This window comes from Helicoverpa armigera, chromosome 23 (assembly GCF_030705265.1).
Source record: "Helicoverpa armigera isolate CAAS_96S chromosome 23, ASM3070526v1, whole genome shotgun sequence".
NCBI lineage: Eukaryota > Metazoa > Arthropoda > Insecta > Lepidoptera > Noctuidae > Helicoverpa > Helicoverpa armigera.
In genome coordinates this window covers 6108064-6133903 of record NC_087142.1, presented here as the reverse complement: position 1 = coordinate 6133903, position 25840 = coordinate 6108064, and the positions used below count along the sequence as shown (strand labels likewise).

At 35.6% G+C, this 25840-nt stretch overlaps 4 protein-coding genes across 5 annotated transcripts in view; 2 read left to right on the top strand and 2 right to left on the bottom strand.

Moving 5' to 3' along the window:
* LOC110376245 (HEAT repeat-containing protein 5B) overlaps window positions 1–12335 on the bottom strand; it is a 38077-nt gene extending 25742 nt beyond the window's left edge. Inside the window, exons 1-11 of one of the 2 annotated variants that reach the window (XM_064040835.1) lie at window positions 12086–12335; window positions 11428–11557; window positions 10399–10610; window positions 8979–9126; window positions 3728–3945; window positions 3366–3463; window positions 2921–3081; window positions 2263–2396; window positions 1715–1865; window positions 1172–1303; window positions 501–651 (exon numbers count right to left, since the gene is read on the bottom strand). In XM_064040835.1, the coding sequence (XP_063896905.1) occupies window positions 501–651; window positions 1172–1303; window positions 1715–1865; window positions 2263–2396; window positions 2921–3081; window positions 3366–3463; window positions 3728–3945; window positions 8979–9126; window positions 10399–10610; window positions 11428–11553 (1531 nt within the window). In that variant the 5' untranslated portion in view covers window positions 11554–11557; window positions 12086–12335. The other variant, XM_064040834.1, reaches the window with a different exon arrangement.
* Window positions 12336–12461: 126 nt separating this feature from the next.
* LOC126054035 (CCR4-NOT transcription complex subunit 9) lies at window positions 12462–14305 on the top strand. The gene is made up of 2 exons (XM_049837677.2): window positions 12462–13599; window positions 14231–14305. The coding sequence occupies exons 1-2, from the start codon at window positions 12713–12715 to the stop codon at window positions 14244–14246; spliced, it is 903 nt and encodes a 300-aa protein (XP_049693634.1). The 5' UTR covers window positions 12462–12712; the 3' UTR covers window positions 14247–14305.
* Window positions 14306–17431: 3126 nt separating this feature from the next.
* On the top strand, window positions 17432–22800 carry LOC126054036 (putative glutathione-specific gamma-glutamylcyclotransferase 2). Its single transcript, XM_049837678.2, has 3 exons — window positions 17432–17754; window positions 18569–18797; window positions 19157–22800. The coding sequence occupies exons 1-3, from the start codon at window positions 17620–17622 to the stop codon at window positions 19342–19344; spliced, it is 552 nt and encodes a 183-aa protein (XP_049693635.2). The 5' UTR covers window positions 17432–17619; the 3' UTR covers window positions 19345–22800.
* Window positions 22801–23103: 303 nt separating this feature from the next.
* On the bottom strand, window positions 23104–25586 carry LOC110382604 (uncharacterized). Its single transcript, XM_021343253.3, has one exon. It carries the CDS (start codon window positions 24926–24928, stop codon window positions 23678–23680), a length of 1251 nt encoding a protein of 416 aa, XP_021198928.3. The 5' UTR covers window positions 24929–25586; the 3' UTR covers window positions 23104–23677.
* Between the last annotated feature and the right edge of the window lie 254 nt (window positions 25587–25840).

The window sequence follows — 25840 nt, the reverse complement described above, 5'->3', positions numbered from 1 at the left end:
AACAAAAACTTAATAAATTTAAATCAAACGGAAGTTCAAAATAAAATAAATACTAAATTTAACAAAGCTGTCAAAACAAATACCAATATAAAAACGGAAATGACAATAAAAATTACTTGCAACATTATAATTATCGGTAGTTGACACAAAATAATTACAATTTAAATAAAAATATTAGTTTCGCGCCCATATGTATGTACAAACATTTTTAAATAAATAAAATAAATGAGTAGCTGGAAGTTTGTTCTGCCACTTCTTCGTAGCAAACACACACATGCCACATAGGTAGTGGTGAAGGCTGGGATTGTGTTTCAACTAGGTTTTTTGAAAATCTTTTACCAAACTGACAATTTACTATATTTTAATAAGAGTGAATAGATTTATGATCTCTCGGGTATATTACAGGGTGATAGCAATGAGCAGCAATTTTTTGATATACCTTATGACCTTTATGAGTTAGTATATTATGTAATTATACCCTGTTTTGAAATGCTACTAACCAGAGATATGATGAGGCGTAGGCCTGGCGGCGTCAAGGGCATCAACACACTTGTCGATGAGCGGCGTGATCTGCGACGGCAACGCCACGCACACGCAGCGGATACACCACGCCGCAGCTAGTCGCGCTGCCACACATGGGTGTTCTAATACCTGAGATAGTAGGAAAACCATTAGATATTACTGCCTAGCTTCTGCCAGCGGTTTAAAAAATATTCCGCGCACCCGGAAAAAAGTAGCGTATAGCCTTACTTTCTTTAACATTCACCTTCTATTTAACACTGAAATAAATGTTCAAATCGGTCCTATAGATCTTGAGTTTATCGCGTTCAATCAAACAAACACTTCTACTTTATAAATGAATTAATTAAAAGTGCCATACTATGAATAATATAATTAATAATGAATTTATTAAAAATGCTATACTAGGTAATGTTTTTCCACCTTGATATTGCTGGCTGTACAATGTACAGTACAGTGAATTGCACCACCAAAGGAACATTGTATATAGATAGAAGCAACATCTGCGTTCAAATGACATGACATGATGATATAAAGATATATACGAAATATTCGTCTTGACCATGCAGACTTTTATCATGTATTCTACATACATTTTACTACTTAATCATTCCCACAAAATATCACTCGTATTTAGACAAAATATACTTACAGTACAAATCGCATCGAGCATGTTGAGCGAGGTGTCAGACACGAGGTTCTGCACTGATGTTCCCAGTTGTAAAGCCAGTTCCCCCGCCTCCATCAGCGCGCATACTAGCAAGTGCTGGCTGAATAGCGTCTCCTAGGAGTAGGGAAATAATATTGGTAGGAGTTTTCTGAAAATATTGGGAACTTCCTACTTCTCGGGAAGTCGGTTAAAAACTATGTTATTTCGTCTGTCTAGCCGTTTTTCCAACTATATCGGGGTCGGCTTCCACTCTAACCGGATGGACCTGAGTACCAGTGCTTTACATGGAGCGACTGCTTATCTTCCTCCTACCCAGTTACCCGGGCAACCCAATACTGGTACAAAGACTGGTGTCAGACTTACTCCACCTTATTACAAAACGTGGTTTTAAAAAAGTACCAGGTTTTGTACCACCATCCCGAACAAAATCAGTGGACTAAAGCTATTAACTAAAGCGGGTCCTTTTTAACACCACGTTTTATAATAAGGTAGACTGTTATATTCTTTTCAGTATAATAAACTTACCTGATTACAATCCTTAGCGTTCTCGGGATTGAAGTCAATACTGTTCATCTGCTTGATGACAATCTGTATGATCTCACGACACGCCGACGCCTGCGCCTTCTCGCCTAACATCTTGCCCAGAGTGTTGCGTAGGATGTAGTTTATGCATTTTCTATGGACAATATAATAATAATTAGCATATGGCATTACTAAGCTTATATTTGCGTGTTTAGCGAAGTGTTAGATGACAAGTCGAAAACGTAATCGAGAGATATTGGGCTAGAAACATATAGCAATCGGGAGGTGTTTTGCAAGAAACATAAGGGAAGCGGGCGTAGCCTTGCAAGAAAATAGAGCAAATATAGGGGAATGTCTTACGAGAAAAATAACTGAATCGAGAGGTAACTTACAAGAAACAAAGCAATCAAAAACAAAGCAAAAAACAAAAGCAAGAAAAAACATTAAATTTATAGGAACAATTTTTATTAAAATTTTTATCACAATTACAAGGGAAGACCGCAGGAAGCCAACAGTCATATAATATAATCAATATTTTAGTGTAAACTTACCTAGAATAAACAGCGTCGACATGCGAGCTGGCCGCCTTAGGATTAGCCACTAAATCCAACACGTGGTTCAAGAACGTTGTCATATTACGTTCCAGCCACACGCCTCCCATATTTTGTACGAATACCACATATGCCTGAAAATAAGTGGAGAAATCGTATGTAAGTATTTGTAGATGGAATTTTGTTATTCTTCATTGTTAGTAAACGAGGCATTGTTTGTTTCGTATATCCTGAAGGTAACTTGTTTTTGATGGATGATGATAACATATTCATCTACCATGTTTTAACAAACGTTGCTGTGAGGGATTGGATTGGATGTAGGAGTCAGCAGTATCTAAAGAAGAATTAATTCCGATAACTACTACAAATCTTTCACTGAACACCGCCACTAAAGTATTATTTTAAATCTGAATCAATGTGGTTTGATAACTATATTGGGCAAGTTTCAATCATTACCTAATGACTGTATTAAGATCTTTAAAACTTGACTATTCTCTTCAGAACAAAAACTTAATGAAGGACTGTTAAAGTTGTACCCTCAGCATAAAGTGGCTATCCAAATAATAATAGTTTATATAATAGGTATTATTATGTATTACTTATTAGTATTTACTATTTTATTTAAATAAATAAGACCAATAAGTTTCTTTGTACTTACATGTGTAACACAGACGCGAACTTCCCTATTAACACCGGAACTGGACTTGATGATCTCTCCCTTAAGGAATGAGGTGCCGCCGCGAAGGAACGCGCCCATCAGCAAGTTTAACGCCTCGTCTAGAGATACCACGTTCTTTGGCGGGTCTTTCTTTTGTTGCACTGGAAGTAACAAATACATAATTATAAAGAGGAGTTTTGTAAAGGCTCCGAAACTACTACACGTGGTCACCCGAGGATGTATATAGAGGAAGCTACACAAGGTAGACAAAGGCTTTATTTTATTCTTATCTTTGAATCTATGGAACCAATTTTTATTTTGCCAATTGAAAACTGCGTTGTGTTATGCTACTTTTTATCCGGGAGCGGGAACTAATTTCGGGACACATGTGAAGATACACAAACAGATAATATACCTACATATATTTTTGATTTCTCTACAGTACCTGATTGAGCTCCAACCTTCAGTTTAGAATTGAGATTGGTAACTTCTCCAGCTTGCGTGATTGCTATTAATGCGCCAAGGAGTTCCGCTATAGCGCACCTGTTCAAAGAATGAAACAACTTAGAAGAGAATTTGGGTTGCGTTAAATACCTTACATATCTACAACACCAAATAAATAGTGTTAGTTGCACTATTTATTACTAGAGAATCGATTTGGCTATATATAAGCGGCATAATTAGAGTCAGGAGACTGACATAGGATTTTTATCCCATCCATTTATAAGAAGTAGGTAATAGGTACATAAGTGAAACCGCAGCTGCAATATAATTACCTTATTATAAATACAACAGTAATAAACTCACCTCAAAGAATAATCACTCGAATGCGCAGCTCTCAAACACGCCGCCGCAATAGCATCCAAGTCCGCCGGCGTCAAACGCATCAACGGCAGTAGATGCCGTAAAGTATGTGCTGCTGCCGCTCTCACTGCCGTCGCTCTCTCGGAGACGAGGGCGGCGCGGGCGGCGCGGGAGACTTCGCGGACGGCCGCGGGGGCCGCTGTGCCCATGCCTACGCAGATCTGTGGGATAAGGAGCAAGGGATCTTTAATTTCAATGTTTAAGGTTCTTCTAACCTACAGACAGACATGTGTTGCTGGGGAGTTTGTTGCGCCACTTCTTCTTCCTAGCAAAAACATATAGGAAGTGGTGAAGGGTGGAAGTTTTGGGGCTGTCTTTGTTAAATTTCTGACGTTCGAAAAGTGCTGTTTTGCAGTCTAATTTGAATAAATGACTTTTGATTTTGACTTTTTACATTTTAATCAAGTTGTATGATAGTTACGGTATATAAGGTATGTTTACAAAAACATAATTTAAGTATGTATAAGACTAAATCAAGTACATGGTGTTTAACTTTCGTGAACTCGTAGGTTTTGCTAAAAACAAACATGTTTATTTTTATAAGATACCATCTGTTCTTGGAATACATCATAGTTCCATGATGAACATCTGTCCTTGGTTTTTGCGCATTTGCTGTTTACCATCCACAATCCACTGATTACTATGTGGCATATACCGAATGAGTGGATTCAGAAAATTGCAAATGAAAGACAAAATGCAAACGTTGATATATAAAGACTCCAAAACTACTGAAGCGATTTGAAAAAAATTGCTTCTGTTGGAAAGCTAACTCTATCCCAGGGTGTCAGAAGCTATATATATTTTATCCGGTACCAGGATAAGTTACCCTGATATGCGGGTAAAACCGCGAGAAACTACATAATATAAATACCAAAACAGAGTTCTGAGATCGCTACATTACGTCATAACCGCTTGTATCATGATGTATCATCATACAGTTTCATTGTTAAATAAATTGTATTACCGTTCCTATTAGCCACAACAACAATATGTGTTGACAAACTATCTGCCATTCAATTTAACACCATCGTTCAAAGGGCATACGTTTCAATTTGCTTTGATGTCAAAAAGTCAACAGTCAGAACCCACTTGATAGATTAACAACGTACTTTATACACCAAAGAACTAAAAACGGTTTTTTGCAAGTTAACAACAGTTACAAAACTGATAAGAAACAACAATTTACCTAATGTATTCAAAAGTTACTGTGAATGGCCTAGACACCATAAAATAACAAGTTTGTTAGTGAATTTCATTTGAGTAGGGAAAGCATGTTTTTCCCTAATAAATATAAAGATAATATAGCTACATTGATAGCATATAATATTAACATTGTCATAGCCAACAATATGACAAAATGTAGGATAAGCGACGAGCCAGTATTGACTAGTTATTCTAACAATACTGCGATTGATTGTTTAAACTAGGTTCTAAGACAATAGAAAAGCGTAGCGATAACCTCATCCTATTTCATCAGAATGTAAACCGTTTTTCTGGCAAAATATTAGACATTGAACTTTTAACTGATAAGTTTTCTATAGATATATTATGTCTTTGTGAGACATGGCTCAAGCCTGAGAAAATGTTATTTAATATTAATAATTTCAAGGTTGCTAGTGTATTTAATAGGGTAACTGCAGAGGGTGGGGGTACATTGATATTGTGTAAAAATAACTTAAAATTTAAGGATAGAAGCGACATCACTTCGAGCTCTGTTAATCGCCTGTGCGAGGTAGCATGTGCAGAAATAGGAAGTCATTTATTCTTATGTGTATATAGACCACCAGCAAGTAACTTTTCATTATTTATTACAAATATGGAGGAAATACTTAGGAAGATTTTTAAGTCAAATAAACTAGTTTTCATTTGCGGTGACTTTAACATAGATATATCTTCTGAATCTTCTGATAAATGTCAACTGTTATCTCTATTTCAATCTTTTAATTTAAAACATTTGTTAAATGAACCCACTAGAATTACACCATCTTCAAGTTCATGTTTAGACAATATTTTTACAAATTGTGTGGTTCAGCATTCTTCCATTATTGCTGGTGTGAGATCGGATCACTTGGGGCAGCTTGTTAGCTTTCCTGCTAATAGAAACACTCCGTCAAACATAGTAATAAAATACAGACAATTAACAGACAGAACCTTAGAAACCTTTAAAAATAATGTTGTCAATAAATTATGCAGTAGTTTTAAATCAGAGGACTCGAATACTAAATTTAATAAGTTATTTAACACACTTTGTCTATTAAGAAACTGTCATGTCCTATTAAGAAACTAAAAATCGACAATAAATTAAAATTCAACGAATGGTGTACAAAAGGGATTAGGATAAGCAGAGATGTATTGTATAACCTGTATCGAGAAAAATCAATGACATCTGATAAATCTTTTCATGATCATGTACGGAACTACTCTAAGATATTCAAAAGTGTATGTATTCTTGCAAAGTCTAAATCAATTAGTGACAGAATAACTAAATCGGATAATAAAAACCGTTTGGAAAATAATAAATGCGGAAACGGGTCAAATTAAAGTCCGGGATACTGAACTATCGTTAACGATTAATGATGCAACTGTGTCGGATAATGTGCAGGTTGCTAACGCGTTTGATAATTTTTTCTCTAAAGTACCAGTAGAGGTTACTAAATCACTTAACTCGTCCTCTACACTTGCAGAGTCATTACTAAAACAAAATTTTACTAAAGAAGTACCGGATTTCGGATTCCATTACATAACTTTTAATACAGTAAAAAAAGCTTTCAAAAACCTTAATTTAAAAAAAACGGAAGACTTATGGGGCATCTCTGTTAAAGCCCTGAGCTCCGTGATTGACAATATTGCACCAATACTCAGTCAAATATTTAACTCGTGTATAGATGAAGGCACCTTTCCTGATTTGATGAAACACAGTAAGGTCATTCCAATATTTAAGTCAGGCTGTAAGAAAAATCCGTCAAACTACAGACCCATTTCTATTCTCCCGGCTCTAAGTAAAATATTCGAAAGGATCATGCTTGATCAGATGTTAAACCATTTCAACTTAAACGATATACTGCACGACCGTCAATTCGGCTTCACAAAGGGTAGGTCCACTACGGACGCAAGTGCGCGGTTAGTCACTCAGATTTTGAAGCCTGGGAGAGTTCCCAGGATGCCGTCGGTATATTCTGTGATCTCTCCAAGGCGTTTGATTGTGTGGACCACGATACACTCATTTCTAAGCTGAGACACTACGGCATTCGTGGAAAATCTCTTGAACTTGTCCGGTCTTATTTATCCAACAGACAGCAAAAAGTGGATGTCTGCGGCTCAAAATCTTCGGGGACAGTTGTAAAAATGGGCGTGCCTCAAGGCTCTATACTGGGTCCATTTCTGTTCCTAGCTTATATAAATGACCTTCCATTTGTGCTGTCTGATATTTCGGATGTTATTTTGTTTGCGGATGACACTTCCCTTGTCTTTAAAGTTAAGCGTAAGAACCCCAATGTTAGTCACATTAATGAAAGCCTAGAAATTCTCTCCAAATGGTTCGCAGCCAACAATTTATTATTAAACGCTTCCAAGACTAAATGTCTTAAGTTCTGTTTGCCTAACGTCACTGCGGTTGAAACAAATATAATGCTCGATAAGAGCAAATTAGAGTTAATTAACAGTACAGTATTTCTGGGCATTACCATTGACAGTAAATTGCAATGGGGTCCCCATATATCCTCCCTATCAGGGCGACTTGGTTCTGCTGCTTTTGCAGTCAGAAAAATCAGACAACTGACCGATGTAGCTACGGCCAGGCTTGTATACTTCGCCTATTTCCATTGCGTGATGTCATATGGCATTTTGCTATGGGGGGCAGCGGCTGATGTCCAATCAATTTTTGTTTTGCAAAAAAGGGCAATCCGAGCGATCTATGGCATGGGCTCTCGCGAATCTCTTAGAGAATTCTTTAAGGAAATTAATATACTTACATTACCTTCCTTGTATATTTTTGAAAATATTATGTTTGTTCGCAAAAACATCCATAAATTCACAGTTAAAAGTGACATTCACCAGATAAATACACGTAACAAACATAAATTAGTGGTTCCCAAGTTTAGGCTAACAAAAACAAATAAGTCATTCTTAGGGAATTGTGTACGTTTTTATAACAAGCTACCTAAATGTATCCTTGATCTCACGGATAAAAAGTTTAAGAATGTAGTTAAAAACATTTTGATTAAAAAGGCGTATTATAAAATTCAGGATTACATTAATGACAGTGATGCCTGGCGTTAAATTAATATTGTTTTTTCTTTTTCTCTGCACATGTGGCTTCCCCGGCGACCACGGGCACGGGAGTGCCTCCGCCCAGACCAGCCAAGCCCAAGCCAGCAAGACCCCAAATTGCATTATATGATAACTTGGTTACCCATTATATTTTTTTCTTTGAATTGTATAAATTATTTTTCCAGTAACGATTGCACTAAAATTATTTTGTATAATTTATTAATACATTTTTAGCTCAATTTGGATTGTATAACATTCTCAGGACTAGATAGAAAACTGTATGTTTGTAATTATTTTTATTTTCTTTTAAAAAGAGTGTCCATGGAGTTTCTTGCCGGTTCTTCTCCATGAGACCAACTCTTTGGAACCGTGCACCTAACTTTGACGTTTCGAAAGAGCTTTCATAGGCCTATTTGAAATAAAAAATTTTGAGTTTGAGTTTGAGTTTGAATACTAAGTAAATGAAGCAACTTGTGAAATAATATGATATACATGGCCTTTACAGGGTTTAAACTACCCTACAGCTACACAGCAAGGGTAGTTTGAGCATTATAAAGGGCATTTGAAGACTAAAGGGAATTAGATTATTCTTTATCCTCTTGAAGGATATCTTTGTTATTCTACTACACATACATATAATGTATCAAGTACACAATAATAAAATGTGTAACAAATTGAAGGCGAAATTAACACACCTGATTAAGAGAACATTAACTGATATCAAAGTTCGTAATTAGGTAACATTAAAAAAGTTCTTGATAAGACCATTTTATGTAATAAAATATTGAAAACATGATTTTATCAAATGACCTGCATGTATCATATGACATAAATATAATAATAAAGTCCCCAAATGCCTAAAATCATCCCTGCATACAATCGTGGAAGCAAAGAATTACTCGAAAATCGAATCCTCAAGTCTCACCTTTTCAAGAGTATTCATAATCTCCAGCCTAGTTTGTGATTCAGCATTTTTCAGAGACCTAACTAGGGTTGTCACCGTCTCTTCATATGACCTTCCCATCATACGTCCAAGTTTCTCATACATACTGCCGAGGCAACATATGGCAGCCCTGGAAAATACACATGTTTTGTAAAACGTAGAAGAGGTGTAATAGGATTATAGTTATAATCTTTCATAAGCTCATTACGGCTTTGCGCGGGAAATGTTTCTTTATGTTATTGTGTGTGATCTGTTTAGAATTAAACAGATGTTCGATGAGTGATGAGATGACCTTTGAAGAGTAATTAAAAAGTTGATTGATATAACAACATTTTGCATTTCCGAAGTTAGCTGTTTGACTCCTTACGTTATTTCGCATAGATGTTCCAAGACGCTTCCTTGTCTAAAGATGGCCAATATTGAAAAGCCGAAGGTGTAAATTATTTACTTTGCGAAATTGAAAATGTGAAAAAATCATTACTGTGCATGCGTGAGAACTAACTTCAGAAATGAAATTTTATTTAGCGCGTAAAAGTCACAGATAAGGTTTTAGGAGGCTTCCTATTTTAATCTTCAAAAGCACTTACTCTCAATTAACTAAGCCTTGAGACAAAGATAAATTTTAGTAAAAAATTGTCAATGTTATTTATTTCCTCTGCCAAACTAGTCTCTACTCTCTAACTAGACTAACAATAGTAAATTCTTTCCCAATTTTGTCAAAATTAAATAAGGCTAGACTATCTCGGGTACAACAATGCCTTTAGTACAAATAAAACTTATATATGCATATCATGTTAGAAACTTAGAAGTTTTAAATGCCTAATTTACAAAACTACTGGTTGTCTAGCTACCACCCACATAGCAAATATTATGCAAAACTGCTTGCCGTATGTGTACATAGTCTGACCTACTAATATTATCATAAATGCGAAAGTTTGGATGTATGTACTGATGTTTGTTCCCCTTTCATGCCAAACTCCAAATTGATTTTGATGAAACTTTGCAGGAACATAGCTTATATATCTGAATAATATATAGGCTACTTTTCTTTTTCATCAGAGTGTTGGAATTAGTTCCCTCGGGAAGCAGGTGAAACCGTTGGCAGAAGCTAGTTCAAAAAACTATTCAGGTTACACAAGAGCTTTGTTCAGCTATAAACTATCTCTGACCTTTATCTTGGCATTTACAAGTGCTTAGCAAAATATAGTTCAAAAGGACAATAAAGCAAGTCCCTTGGGGTAAATTGGATTTAGGGTCATAAGTGAAGTCTTTTGAAATAACATATTGATCCATTTCCGCTTCCGCTTTTGCAGACCTAAATACTTCGGGATTACATAAATACACAAAAGTACATTTGTCAGATGATTCATGAACCAATAAATGATAATAAAACTATACTTACAGTCTTGTTGGTAAATAAGACGGAGAGTCATCCTTAACCTTGATGATGTCATTGCATTTGTTAACTGTATCAAATAGTAGGAACGTGTCTCCCACAGAAAATAAAGTAGCCAAGTTCCTAGCTAGCAACCTCCTTGCCGGTCCACCAAGGTTCTCTCGTAAAAGGTTGACTAGCTGAGCCACCAATTTTTGCTGGCAGCTTTTGATGTCAGACTGTTAGAAAAAAGAAAAAATATTCATACTTTGGAAATGAGGGTTTTCTAAAATGGCGTCCACGAGGTGGCAGCACCGAGTCGTCAGGTCCAGGTAACTGTCAAAGTGCTTATCTTTACTATGAATAGTGAACGATTTTAGTGTTTTTTTTTTTTATTTTATAATTAAAGCACTGCATTATTGTTTTACTATTGAGGTTGAGTAAATAAAAAAAACTAAATCATATTGTGTTAACAAATTTTTCAACAAGCTTTTCCTTAGTACCAGTGACTTTTGCACCCTCTCTCTTAGCTCAATTTTTAGTTCGGAAACCGTATTCTGACCGTAATCCATAATAAAATCAATAACACTTCCAATATAACAGAATTTCAATAAACAATAAGTTCGGACCCTACAATTCCATACTATTTGACAGCTGTTTGGACCTGACGCATACGAAGCGCCGCCTGGCGGCAGAAAAAGTATCAAAAACCCTCATTGAATGGAAAATGTGGCACAGAATAATTCATCTTTTTTTTTGTTAATGTCTTCAATTTGATTGAAAAATATTCAACTTGAGTTTAATACCTTCCTTGTATGATCATGAATCATAAATATTTGGTACACTGCAGTTGTATAATGCATGCATTGTGAACTTACCACTTTATGAAGATAGACTCATCATAGCAAAGAAAACCAAACTACATAATATACACAATAAATATTATCCTTAAATGCCCAGCCATCTTAGAAAACAAATATTTCTTAGAAAAACTATTTAAAATAAAAATACCCTACCGAAGAGAGCAACTGAAAGAGGTTTCACATCAATATTTACCTTATGTGCAGCCACAAGTACTTTGTCAAGGAATCGGAGCCACTCAAATATGAAGTGTGGCTTCTTATCATCAGGTAGCTGCTGCAGAGCAGACTCATTCAGAGTCAGGGAATGGGACACCTCCATTTTTCTAAAAAAAAAACATATTTATGGCCAGTTACAACCTATTGTTTTTTTGTTTGGATTTGTGTTTTGGTTGTTCTAATTTTGAAAAGTTTGATTTAAATCTAGTTCTTGATTGTTAATTTACTTGAGGTGGTTGTATATTGTATCAATACGAATAATAATAATAAGGTCCTTGTTTCAGTTATTTTGCTAAGTTGTTCTCTGTTATTTCTTTAACATTTTGTTAAATCTTTCAACATTATGTTATCCACAGTTTACTCATGACAACAGTACATAAACCTAGTTTCACTAACATGCTGTTTTACTGCGTGCGAAAACAGAATAACGAGCGCAGACTCGATACGTGTAACACAACGAAGTTTGTTTATTATAGTTAATTATACCCCGCAATGGCGTCAACGTGATGAATCAACCGGAGACTGATAATATTACACAGAAATCGGCACAGGGTCGAATAGTTCTACTAAAATACTGTCTATCTTGAAACGTAATGCAATACATTCACGATCACATTAATTAAAAAGGAACAAACCAATGAACGTGGGTTGGAAGTCGAAGAAAACACTTTCACATATTATAACTAAGAATATTTTGAAGATCTACACTTCCTAATCTCAGTTAAGAGCTATAACATTAAATATTAACTAGCCACAATATCCACAAAACTATAGTTGATGATTATTTAATTAAAATACACAAAATCACTCGCTCGACACACACAGCAGGCTGCCCAAAGCTGTGAAATGAAATGTCAAATTAATTAATGTCAACAAATGGTTTTCTCGAAATGACAGTTCCTACTAAAATAATTAGAGTAACGAAAACCGAATATTTACCGTAAAATCCAGTGGGTGTAGCCTATCCCTAACATAGTCTCCATAACAAGCTGTTGATTTTGTCTATGATTATTTTTGTTGTCTGTCAATTGTCACGTCAATGTCGTCGATTGTCCGACGCTTGTCTCTTTCGAGAAATAGTTAATAAGTTAGTATTTTAATCTCGTTAACAAAGTATTTAAACTAATATCGTTAATAAACCACAAATTGACACATGGTTCTGTGAAATTTTAAACGTTAACATAAAAATACAATGATTTTAACCTTAACGTAGCCTACGTGTATTGTAAGAAGCCAGTGCAAAAAGCATTTGAACCAGATCAATGATTAACATGAGTGCCCAGCAGAGCCCGGCGAACATGCAGTCCGTGGACAGGGAAAAAATATTTACATGGATCCTGGAACTGTGCAATCCTGAGACCCGAGAGAATGCTTTATTGGAGCTGAGTAAGAAGCGCGAGAATGTGCCGGACCTGGCGCCTATGTTGTGGCACAGCTTCGGCACGATCGCCGCGCTGCTGCAGGAGATCACCAACATCTATGTGGCCATGATCCCGCCGACGCTCACGGCGCACCAGAGCAACCGCGTGTGCAACGCGCTGGCGCTCATGCAGTGCGTCGCCTCGCATCCCGAGACCCGTTCGGCCTTCCTACAAGCACACGTACCGCTATTCCTTTATCCCTTCCTCCACACTGTTTCCAAAACACGTCCTTTCGAATACTTACGCCTTACCAGCCTCGGAGTTATTGGAGCCTTAGTCAAAACAGATGAACAGGAAGTTATTACTTTTCTGTTGACCACTGAAATAATACCACTGTGTCTGCGTATCATGGAAAATGGATCTGAACTATCCAAGACAGTGGCTACATTTATTTTACAAAAGATATTGCTAGATGACAGTGGACTTTGTTATATTTGCCAAACGTATGACAGATTCTCTCATGTAGCTATGATATTAGGAAAAATGGTATTATCTCTGGCCAAAGACCCGTCCGCACGCTTACTGAAACATGTTGTCAGATGTTATTTGCGCCTGTCTGACAATGCTAGAGCTAGAGAGGCCTTAAGACAATGTCTGCCCGACCAGTTGAGAGACTCCACGTTTGCAGCTTGCCTCCAGGAAGATAACTCCACTAAGCACTGGCTGGCTCAGCTCATTAAGAACTTGGAAGCTCAGCCCCCGCCGGCCAGTCCGGCACAACAGAACATGTGAGCCTTGTCTTTCTGATACATGCCCACTATGGACAATATACAATAAGTAGTGCAGTTTTATACACTAAATTAAATAAATATAGCTAGCATAATTACACATCCCTGCTTATAAATTGTTGATGGTAAAGTGTATTTTATTGCAGAGATGTATGAAAATAAGCCTTGATAAATTGGCTCATACTAAAGAGTTACATGTTAAGGATTATTGCACAGGTGTGATTAGTTCTCTTATACAAGCATATTCTTATAGCTTGTATTGACTGAATGGAGGATGAACACACTGTGCACTTGTAGTTCCAAGTATTACATTAGATCCTTATGGAAATTCTGGAAATTTCAATATAGGTCTATAAATTTATTATTTCTGTTTATAGTATAAGGAATACTATTAAGTGCTACTTTTTGTTATTGTTTATAGTGGGCCTGTGAGCCTTTTAACAATATTCTCAGAACAAATCTGTGTTTATACCAGATACTCTACAGATTTGAACTGTTAAAATTATATGTTTTCTGACATATCCATTTATATTTGAAATAATAAAATTAATGAATGTACTGACTAAATTTTGCCTTTTAAATGTTATTATTATGTATTTGTCTCTTACACATTATTGTATTATTTTTTTAGGTACAAAACAAGATGAAAGCACTAATTTTGTATGCAGTCGTAGTGGACTAGGAATAAACCTTTTTATTATTTCAATCAAGTTGTTTAATTTCCCTAACCTATTTAAAATAAGACAAGAGCAACAGTCAAGTCTCTATTTGAAAAAATTGCTTCCTGAAACCATAAAGGCTCTTTCAAAATGGACATTTACAGCAACCTTACGAGCGATTACGGTACCGACGCCGCACTGCACTTTTTCTATAGTGTAAAGTTTTAAAATAATAGGTATATCCTATATTGGAAAGTTTGAAGGTAATGGCTTTCCGACTCTGATCATAACTCCTAGGTAAGCAGTGGGTATCCAATAATAAAGCAGCAACAGTATAAATACCCACATTATCTGTGAAAAAATCTGCAGTCTAGCTATTACATAGGCATACAGAACATAATAAACCCCCATTGTATTAGGTACCCCAAGAGGGCTTACGTATCTATGATGGTTCATGAGGCAGCCCGGTGAAGACGACCAATCAGGTCCCGTTTTACCCTGTTGGGTTCGGAACCCTAAAAATCAAGCAAAACCGAATCGGCGTACCTTTTTGGTCATCTTGTAAGTAAGGGGCCAACTAGACGAACAATTAAATTCTGGAACAAAAAATACGCTAATGCGCAACGTCAATATGAACTCTGTAGGTAGCTACTGTCGTATAATTCGTAATTTTGGGCAATCTTTTTAATCTTCTATTCTAGGCTTCTTCTTCTTAAATTTAAGAGCCCAGCTCTTGTCGGTGCAGCTCCTTCCATTTACGCCTATCTAGCGCCAACTCCAGAACTTCCTTATACTATTCTAGGCTGCCTTTAATAAATTATGTCGGACAATAAAAAAAAATAACATTCTCAGGACTAGATAGAAAACTGTATGAAATATGTAATTAATTTTATTTTCTTTTAAAAAGAGTGTCCATGTGGTGTCCATGGAGTTTCTTGCCGGTTCTTCTCCATGAGACCAACTCTTTGGAACCGTGCACCTAACTTTGACGTTTCGAAAGAGCTTTTATAGGCCTATCTTCTCTTATCTTCTCTCTTCTCTTCTCTTATATATAAAAATGAATTGCTGTTCGTTAGTCTCACTAAAACTCCGGAATGGCTGGACCGATTTGGCTTATTTTGGTTTTAAAATGTCTGTAGAGGTCCAGGGAAGGTTTAAACGATACGAAGTTCGCGGGGTCAGCTAGTTTGAAATAAAAAAAATGAGTTTGAGTTTAACCAGCTTGGTACAAGAATGTCAGTTTAGTACTGCTGGTTGTACATTTTGGAGATGTTGATGTTTGATTGTTGAAACCCTGAATAACAGTTCTATTCAGCGACTTGCAAGTCGCGCGGTATTCTTCCTTCCTAAACGACAAATAGTGTGGGGAGACTATAGGTAAGGATAGCTACAGGTAGAGGTTCAAAGTAAGAGAATGAAAATAAATAATAATTACTTATTTTTTTAATGTGTCTCAAAAATCTGGTCCTTGAACTGGGAAGTGATTGAGTGCCCATCGCTTGGAACTTAACTTGAAACTACAGTTCGAATTGACCGCCTGGGACTTCTTATGATTGTGTTGAGATTCCTGTCTAACTTTCGTACCCTGTGATCGTCTTGTAGATAGCACAGTCATCGTTTCTTTACACAATGATTTAGGTTTATCTCGACGCTGCCGTATTGCTTTGCTTAGTGTCTCAAGAAACTGTGTACCACAACTGGCTTTCTCAACAATTTTTGAACAAGCTTTATCGGCGAGAAAATAATTTCTGTTATGATGTGTTTGAATTTCCTTAACGCTGGCTTTACAATTATTTAGTTTTCCAAGAGAACATTTGCAAGCGCAGCGGTTGGCCGGAGAAGACTTGCGTTTGCGCAAGTTTGTTACGCAATGGTTCTCACACGTTATGGGTCCAGATACTAAGGTGTTGACAGCTGTATCTATAAGAATATACTTTGGTTTAATATGACTTTCGCTTTCGATGTTTTTGAGCTTAGATTGTAGAAGGGTCCTGCTATCACAAGCTTGAGGTCCAGATACGAAGGTGTTGACCGCTGTATCTATAAGATTTTTTAGCTTGGATGACCGAAGAAGGTTGCCACTGCCGAAAGATTCTCGCGTTGGTAATTTGCTGGAAGTCTTCCTTTTTTGAACATTTATACTTTTCTGAGGATTAATAGGTCGGGAATTCGAAGAACGGTGTCCGCTTGATGAAGTCTTAGGGTTCTGAAACATACATTTCCTGGATGTGCTTAAGATAGCAGGTTTTATGGCTGGCTCCACAATTTCATTACACAGTCTCTGAGCTATAGACATTGATAAGTGACTGTTATTATAAAGGCTTTATTTTTTTAGTCATTATTGTTGTTCTTCTGACTTTAAGCAAGCCAAGCATATTCGTTACTGCTGTAGATCACCATATTCGAATAAAATAGTGTCCATACATAAGCAAATGGTACATGTAGCTACGAGATAACCTATGAATTTTTGTTTTATCCAGCCATTTTATAATATTAAACCAATAAAAATGTATTAAACTAGCTATGACATATTGTAATATTTTGACACCGTAGAACATAGACATAATTTACATCTATGCCGTCGAATGAATGGTAAATGAACCTTCTTCGAGAGTCTTAATTTCTTTTTTTATATAAAACCTCTACCAGTAAGTCTTGGGAGAACGGCAAGGAAGTTCAAGGTGTTATGGGTAAATAGCATTGTAAATAGCTACTTAAAGTCAACTTCTTAGTGTAATAAAATAAATATCTCTTGTGTTTTCGTATAAGTAAACGAAACCTAAATATTCTGGTGTCTGGATAACACTTTACATCTATAATTACTCGCATTTAAATACGAGAATAGCATTGAAGAAAAACTGACGGTGTTATACCGCCGTGCTTACTGCCGGTATCCCTGAATGCTCCTCATTGGCACTTCCTGCCTACTGCTACTACTAAATGTCCAGAGGCTGTTAGGTGGATTTGAGAATACCCTATTTTTTCCTCAGTTTATTAGGCGTTTATAGTTGATTTTGACATTAAAAATACTGCACAGTTCCAGTTTCAAGAGATCATTCCGAAATTCGTTTCAGATTTAAAGAAAAGTCACATTACACATTTCTTGCACGAGTTTTATTCAGTTTTAAATTTTAATGTGGTGTGACAAGGTGAGGCAAGGGTGCGAGAATATTCGAGGACTGTATGTCACTCATTAGTAGTCATTAGTGTCATGCATGTCATAGTCAGGCATCCATCAGCCATACAATTATCAAAATGAGCGAATTGAAATTTTAAGTTCCTATTTTTAATAATTTATTCAAACATATTTATATAAAAAGGTCCAAAACTTATTCATTTGATAAATTAAAACGTGAAAAAAATGTGGATATTTGGCTATGGATCATTGGTGTGGAAAGTAGACTTCAAATACGATTGCAAAATCGTAGGTTATATAAAAGGTTACTTGAGAAGATTTTATCAACATAGTATTGACCACCGAGGAGTACCAGAAAAAGTAAGTAATTAGAATATCTCATGCTTGTCAGATCTAACAGGTAAGCTACTCAAAACTCGCTTGCAATGCCTATTCTAAGGCAAAACTGGGTAATCATAGCAAACCAAGGGTAACACTTCATATGTACGTCATTTATTAACATGTTTGTTTATTCAATTTATTATATGTCGTGTCTTGTGACTCTACTTGAAGTTCTCATCTCAAATATATCTGTTTTTTTGTGCTATATTATACTTTGCAAATAAATCTATTTCTTTTTGCTTTTCATTATTTCATCATCATTATCATGACTCAGCTCCTTTTTTTACACTACTTGATTTATACATGTTGATACATACTTTTATTGTACTAGCCCCGCACGTTGATATTGCGATGGAACCTTGTCACAATAACAGCTGTATGACGTCATCCGTCGCACAAAAGTACAGCTAACAAAAAATATGGTAATACAAAGTAAATAAGCTAGGGTTATAGGTTTATTTGTATTTTGTTATTTTATTAATACAATCTAAAGTGTAAACTCTTTATACCTACTCACACATATTCTGACAAATAAACTTTCATCTATATATATAAAAAGAGAAACTGACTGACTGATATATCCACTCAGACAGAAATGACAGACAATGTAATCTAAGAATACCGAAGACCTTGCGAACGGTACTGACGCTTCGACTACGTCACCAAGATGGCCGCCGATCGCAATATCAACTTGCGGGGCTAGTATAAAATATCGACTTTTATTTATTAAAATAACAATTTTATTTGTTACACACACTGAAGATTGTAAAAAAAAACTTTTTTCTAATTCCAGCCGGGCAGAGTCGTAACGCTGGTCCAAAGTGATGACCCAAACAGCACAGTGTGGGGCATAGCTTACAAGATAAGAACAGAAGATGTGGCTCAAGTCACCAAGCACCTGGACTACCGAGAGAAGAACGGATACATGAGGAAGACCATCACATTCTATCCGGCAGACACGAATCATGAACCATTCCAGTTGACTCTGTATGTGGCGACGGAGGAAAATGAATCTTATGCTGGTGGGTTGAGGGTTTATTTTGTAATAATTTAATTGCTACCTTAACTTTTATGGTTTACTGCGAAACCAAAATTAATTCAATGTATGAAATAATGCTGGTCAGCAGCAAACATCCGTAATCTTCTTATTACTTTGATTAAATCAAATTTTTCAAAATTTTTCCTTCTGAATTAATCATTGTCACAGTTAGTCATATTGCTATTTTAAAAATTAGGCTCATTGGAAATATTTATTTTTATAAACTGGCTTAAAAAATCTTATTCAGCCAATTTGATAAAAATACTTTTGTAATAGACAGATAATAAAAATCGATGTATGTAGTTCTACTCATTCTCATATATCTATGCCCTATCATTCCAGGTGAAGCATCAATAGAAGAGATCGCGCAACAGGTGGTATCCTGCCATGGTCCCAGTGGGCCTAACAAGGAGTATGTATACAATTTAGCAGCAACCATGAGGAAACTAGTACCAGACGTCAAAGATGATCATCTCTTTGAGCTAGAGGCTGCCGTGAGGAGACTAGATCCGGATTTAAAAAAGACTTGAGTGTGATATTCTTTTGTTTTAATGTAGACCAATCGCTGGGCGTAGCTTTGGTGCTTCTATTCGAATTTTGAATAAGTCTTTTTATCATTAAATAATGGCTTTTAGTCTTTATGATGTGAAAGTCAATAATATTTCACTTAATATACTTCAATCTCTGCCGTGCCTACCACATGCGCAAGTTATTACTAAACTGTGGGGAAATTTTGACGTGTGGTAGGCGCCTTAAACTTTTTAACTAACATCTGCGTCATAAAGCGTCTAAAAAATAAAGTAAAATCTTTGCATTCAAAAAAGCTTCGAACATTTAATAAAATAATTCTAATGGCCTTTTGATTACCTTTAGGTAAATTCGTAAAGTATCTCGCTACGCTCATTTCAGTATATTTAAGGTAAGTTGCACTATTTAATTATAACGATAGCTGAACTATTTCCAATTTTCGAATCGCAGATTTGACTAATAGTCGGTAATTTCAAGGCTGGGTATGGTTTGGTTATCGGCATAGTTAAATGGTACAACTTACCCTTTAATCAATAGATAAATAAGTAGACAAATTGTGATTATAAAGTTGTAGTTATTTTTGTAAAAATATGCAATTTTATAAAGCCTCGCTATTTTGTGGCTGATGCAAGTATTCAGTTAGATAAATTAAAAAAACTGTACAACTAAGAAATTAGCTTGTTAGACTTAGCTTTTCCAATACATTCTTATTCAGTATAATTCTTATATAAACATATTAAATGAGAAAATAAAAACTTGCTTATTTTGTGTAGGAATCTTGTTAGTCACTTTAACATTTTATCCACGTTTATTTTTCTTACTCTTGCATTAATCATGATGTGAACACAGTGCTTCGGCAGCTAAAGTAGTTAGTCAAATTATTATAAATTGTATAATTTATTTATTTTAATGAAATATTTTAAATTGTTTATACTTATGAAGAGTATTTATAATATTTTGTTACATATGTATATAAAAAAAGCAAAGAAGTATCATATCAACATTTCTGCAACGTAAAACGTTATTTTGAGTACTTATTTAAGTTTGTACTTTATCATAACAAGGTAAATTTGCAATTTCTTGTAAGCAGGAACATACATATTTCTTAACTAAAATGTTGCTCCATAATTTTTTAAATGATATTCGTGATCTGACTAATGACTATTTTTGTGATGAACCTACCTTTTTCTCCTGGCTTGGCCCAAAGATTGACAAACCCACTCACCGCAAATAACATCCCCTGATATCATCAGCGAGCATTTTATCTACCGTATTCAGTTAGATAAATTAAAAAAACTGTACAACTAAGAAATTAGCTTGTTAGACTTAGCTTTTCCAATACATTCTTATTCAGTATAATTCTTATATAAACATATTAAATGAGAAAATAAAAACTTGCTTATTTTGTGTAGGAATCTTGTTAGTCACTTTAACATTTTATCCACGTTTATTTTTCTTACTCTTGCATTAATCATGATGTGAACACAGTGCTTCGGCAGCTAAAGTAGTTAGTCAAATTATTATAAATTGTATAATTTATTTATTTTAATGAAATATTTTAAATTGTTTATACTTATGAAGAGTATTTATAATATTTTGTTACATATGTATATAAAAAAAGCAAAGAAGTATCATATCAACATTTCTGCAACGTAAAACGTTATTTTGAGTACTTATTTAAGTTTGTACTTTATCATAACAAGGTAAATTTGCAATTTCTTGTAAGCAGGAACATACATATTTCTTAACTAAAATGTTGCTCCATAATTTTTTAAATGATATTCGTGATCTGACTAATGACTATTTTTGTGATGAACCTACCTTTTTCTCCTGGCTTGGCCCAAAGATTGACAAACCCACTCACCGCAAATAACATCCCCTGATATCATCAGCGAGCATTTTATCTACCAGTGTTTATGGTTTAGGTTCCGTAACATAAAACCACATAATAATATTGTGTTAAAGTGATAATTGTGACCATTTATATAGACTATAGACCTTGATTCACAAGCCAAAGACAAATTGAAGGGTTCAATTTGAGTAAATTTTAACTGTTTTTTTTTTTACCGAAAAAATGGTCCATATTCATACAAAACTAACTTTGAAAAAAGATACAGGTAAACTATTCTAGAATTGAACCCTTTTAGGGTAGCAAATGAAGGTGGATAACGATAACAAGAGAAAATTTTACAAATGACATTTAAAAATAATCCTTTTCTAGGACATAATAGAAGACCTTTTGAATCTATCTAGAGTTTTCCACGCAAATCTGCATGACTCTTTCCCAACAAGGTCAGACATTACCGCTTATTTCTTACATAATTATCTCGATAAACTGTCTGGACTATAAATAAAGCCTTGAACTTTGTTTAGTTGTCTTTGAGGTAACCGGATAGAAAACGACCAGCTTATCTGTATTTTTAAATAATAATATGCATACATATTGACGTGCAAAAGTATGAAAAGATATTCAATGTTCCATTTATCAGTAACATATATACTTAGAAATATTTCAAGTGCAGTACTTACGTGTCAGATTGTCAGGTTGTATTCTTCAGATAAAGACATAAGGTGCGCCCCGACAGAACTATTTTCCCGCAGCAGGATAGAGAGTTTACTATGTCCAGGACATAGTAAACTCTGAGCCTGAGAAAGGACATAATGTCCTTTCTCAAGCTCTAAATTAAATGTACACAAAATTAAATTTCGCGACAGAGTTAATCTCGCATTTATAATATTGCTAAGGATTTTTTGAGGTATTACTTGGATTGGATTATTTTACCATTTGTCCAGATATTGTTATATTTATTTTTTAAAAATGCTTTTATACCAACCAAATTAATTATTAATATGTGAAAATATGCGCAGTTTCAGTGTCATGTACCTAAATGGACTTGTTTCCTTATTCACCCGGTAAAATGTAACCAGAAAAACAAGTACCTACTTAAATATGTATAAAGTCCCTACTGAAATATATTTTTATTAAGATAAAAATTACCTATACCTACCCAGTACCTACTTAATTAATCCATATAATATTTTACATATTTATATGTATAAAAATACGTCTTGTTGTCTGTCTGTTCACTATAAACTTGCAGGCATTTCAACAAAAAGGTGTCATTGAATTTGTCTCAGTCACGCAAATAAAAATACAATGAAACGTAACAATGCTAAATGTCGAGCGAAAATGTATGTTTTTGTGCATAAACTACATTCTAGACACGATTCTGTAATATACCATTGCGTACATTACGAAATTCAGTGAACTCATAAAAAAAACATATTTGGAATGTCATATCTACGCAATGCTATTAAAATCTCGTTTCTATTACATTTTAATTAAGGTACGCTTTTGAAATAACCTTAGCAATTTATTTGTACTTTATAATAAGACACTGTGATACTTATAATAATGCAATAATCATATTTTTCTGAAATATAATTTCATTGACGAAGACTGTGTTTCTTTTCAATAAAATTCAATGATTAAAAACAGAAAATTTATTATGAAAATATTTGGTTCTAAGGCTCACTAGCTTATGATCTCGGCAATATTTGTGTGGGAATTGTAACAGTATTATTAAATGGAGCTAGTTATAAATAGTAGTGTTTTTAATGACATCATAGAATTGTACCTATTGATAACTTAAGGCACGTTTACGGAAAATTTACAGGATGTATTATGATATTAATTAATTAAACAAATAACAATAATTTCATTGACGAAGACTGTGTTTCTTTTCAATAAAATTCAATGATTAAAAACAGAAAATTTATTATGAAAATATTTGGTTCTAAGGCTCACTAGCTTATGATCTCGGCAATATTTGTGTGGGAATTGTAACAGTATTATTAAATGGAGCTAGTTATAAATAGTAGTGTTTTTAATGACATCATAGAATTGTACCTAATGATAACTTAAGGCACGTTTACGGAAAATTTACAGGATGTATTATGATATTAATTAATTAAACAAATAACAAAATATATAACGTTAATAGCACAACTATTAATATTTCTCTTACATACTAGTTATTCACAAAATATTTGTTATAAAACAGTTTGAATTTGGCAGATAGGGCGTGTCACATGGCACTTAGTATTATCAGCTAGTGATAACCCAACCAATGCATTACGATAAAAAACATAGGAAGACTGGCCTTAATTATTAGATATAAATAAATCTATCGGTTTATTCCTTTGCCATGTAAAGAAATATCTACATATCAAAAGATTACAGAAATGACGTCATGCTTCTTTTAATCTTTGGCTGTCCTGCATTATTTGCAGTATGTTCAATATCACATCAATGTTATAATATATCGCTAGCTACTACTTGTCCTTCTTGCGACCTAGCAACTTGTCTAAGAAACTACGTTTTCGCTTTACTTTCTTCTGTTTTTTATTCGTATTCTCCAGGTTTTCACCCTCCGCAGTCATTTTCTGTATCAGTGCAGGTATACTTAAATCTACGATTTCCAGAGGAGGCTTTTTGGGACCCTCTTTAATTACTTGTCTCTGAATCTGCGACAGCTCGGGCACTTCATCCTGTTTCTCGTCCAGTTCGGACTGTGATGTTTTTGATTCATTTTCCTTAGTCGCGCCGGCACTTAACGATTCAGGGCCGTTTTGAATAACCTCTGCTTTAACTTCAACCGGATTCTCACTAGATTTTTCCACTGAATTTTCACTTAAAACAGCCAAAGCCACTTCACCATTTTGCTTCTTCTCAAACACGTCATCATCACCCGTTTTCTCATTTTTGTCGTCACCTTTTTTATCTGCACTATCAATACTGTCGGCCACACTAGAATTAGATTTAGGAACTGACGCGACCACCCTCGGCTTGGTCGGAGGTAACTCCCAGTCGATTGGCTTTCGCTGCGGGGAATATCTCTTCAGTATTTCTTCAAACAACTTTTGTTGGTCCAGTCTACTAGGCGTGTCTTGTCCTGACAAACTTTGATGTCGAACTCTCTCTGGATCCTGATTCTCCTTGCCACCGTTTTCGTCTGCTGGTCCTAGATCCACAACCACTCGGCGCACCGGCGTCGGCGTCGAGTACGGTTCAGCGAACGGGAACTTGTATAAATTAGGACTTTCAATTTTATATTTAAGAGGTGAAGAACTGTTAGCCGGCATCGATGCTCGGGTCCCGGAGCGGTTGAAAGGACTGGTACTACCTGGCTCGTGTAAGTTGGAAGTCATGAAATCCCGCCGCAATTTGGATAAGCGCCGCGTCCTTTCAGTCATCGTGTGTCTGTATTCCACATCGTCACTTTGGTTCACTTCCGATGTGAAATTGTCGGAGTACTTCCTCGGTCTGAAGTCGAAGACTCGCTCGTCGGTGCGTGACTCCCTCATGCTGGAGTAGCCGGGCGTGTTGCGCTTGAAGTTGGCGGTGGTCTTGCCGTGGTTGGAGGTGACGATGGGCTCGACGTCGCGGTAGCTGGTGGGCACGGGCGACGCGGGCGGGAGGAACACCGTGTCGTGCTTGCCGAACACTTCGCGCCGCTGACTGAACTGCTCTTCGCCGATCATTTCCCGCGACTTCACACTCATAGTAGGCGATTTAGCTGCCATTTCCGTTCAATTACAAACCGCAACACTTTGTTATTGATACTATTTTCCTGTAAACACTGTATTTCTATTTTTGAACGACGCACATTATGAGTTCACCGGTAACATCGCGGCTAGCACACGTCTATATGTTAAATTGGACAATAAAGGTGGCACGGTCGTCCGTATAAGGCGAGCCGTTCGCGATATGTGTCGAGTGATCAATAGAGTGGATGCGATAAGATACGAGCGTCGTGTAGCGCGCCGCTTTAGCTATTTCTTTATCTTTCAGCAGTCGAAACAGTTGAGTAAATATAACCGACTGAACACAATCGTGTACGTAATTAATAGCGTACCGAGTGAAAGCGCGCAAGGCGGCGACTGATCGCCGACCACCTCATTATGTAATGAATATTAAAACAAATGTCCCAAATTCGTTAGAATCACTTTACACAGCATTGTTAATATTCATGGAACACTAATTTGTGTCTGGAAGCACTTTGGTAATTAATGTCAATATTTACTTGACAATTGGTCTTTATCACTTAAATTCACAGTCATTAGATAAATTGGTAACTGAATAGAAACGCGTTTCTCACAAACAACGAGATTGTTGTTGCAACAATATCTTACAACAGATAACATAGATTATACACAGCTTGGAGCACGGGCGGGACTGTAACAAGTATTACACTCGGGTAGAGACTAAAATCGAATGCACTTCGATGTCTGTTTATTCACCTACTCGCATGAGTTTTGTTGGAAGAACCGTTAGAACGAAAATTGTTCAAGCTATTAACGCTCGCGGTGAGAAATATTCGTGCTATACAATGGATATGGAACACGATTCAACTCTGGCTCAGTTTTTACAGCGAAGCGAGTACATTTCGAATACTCTTTATGTTTCCCGGTTTTCCATGAAAACGAGAAAGATTC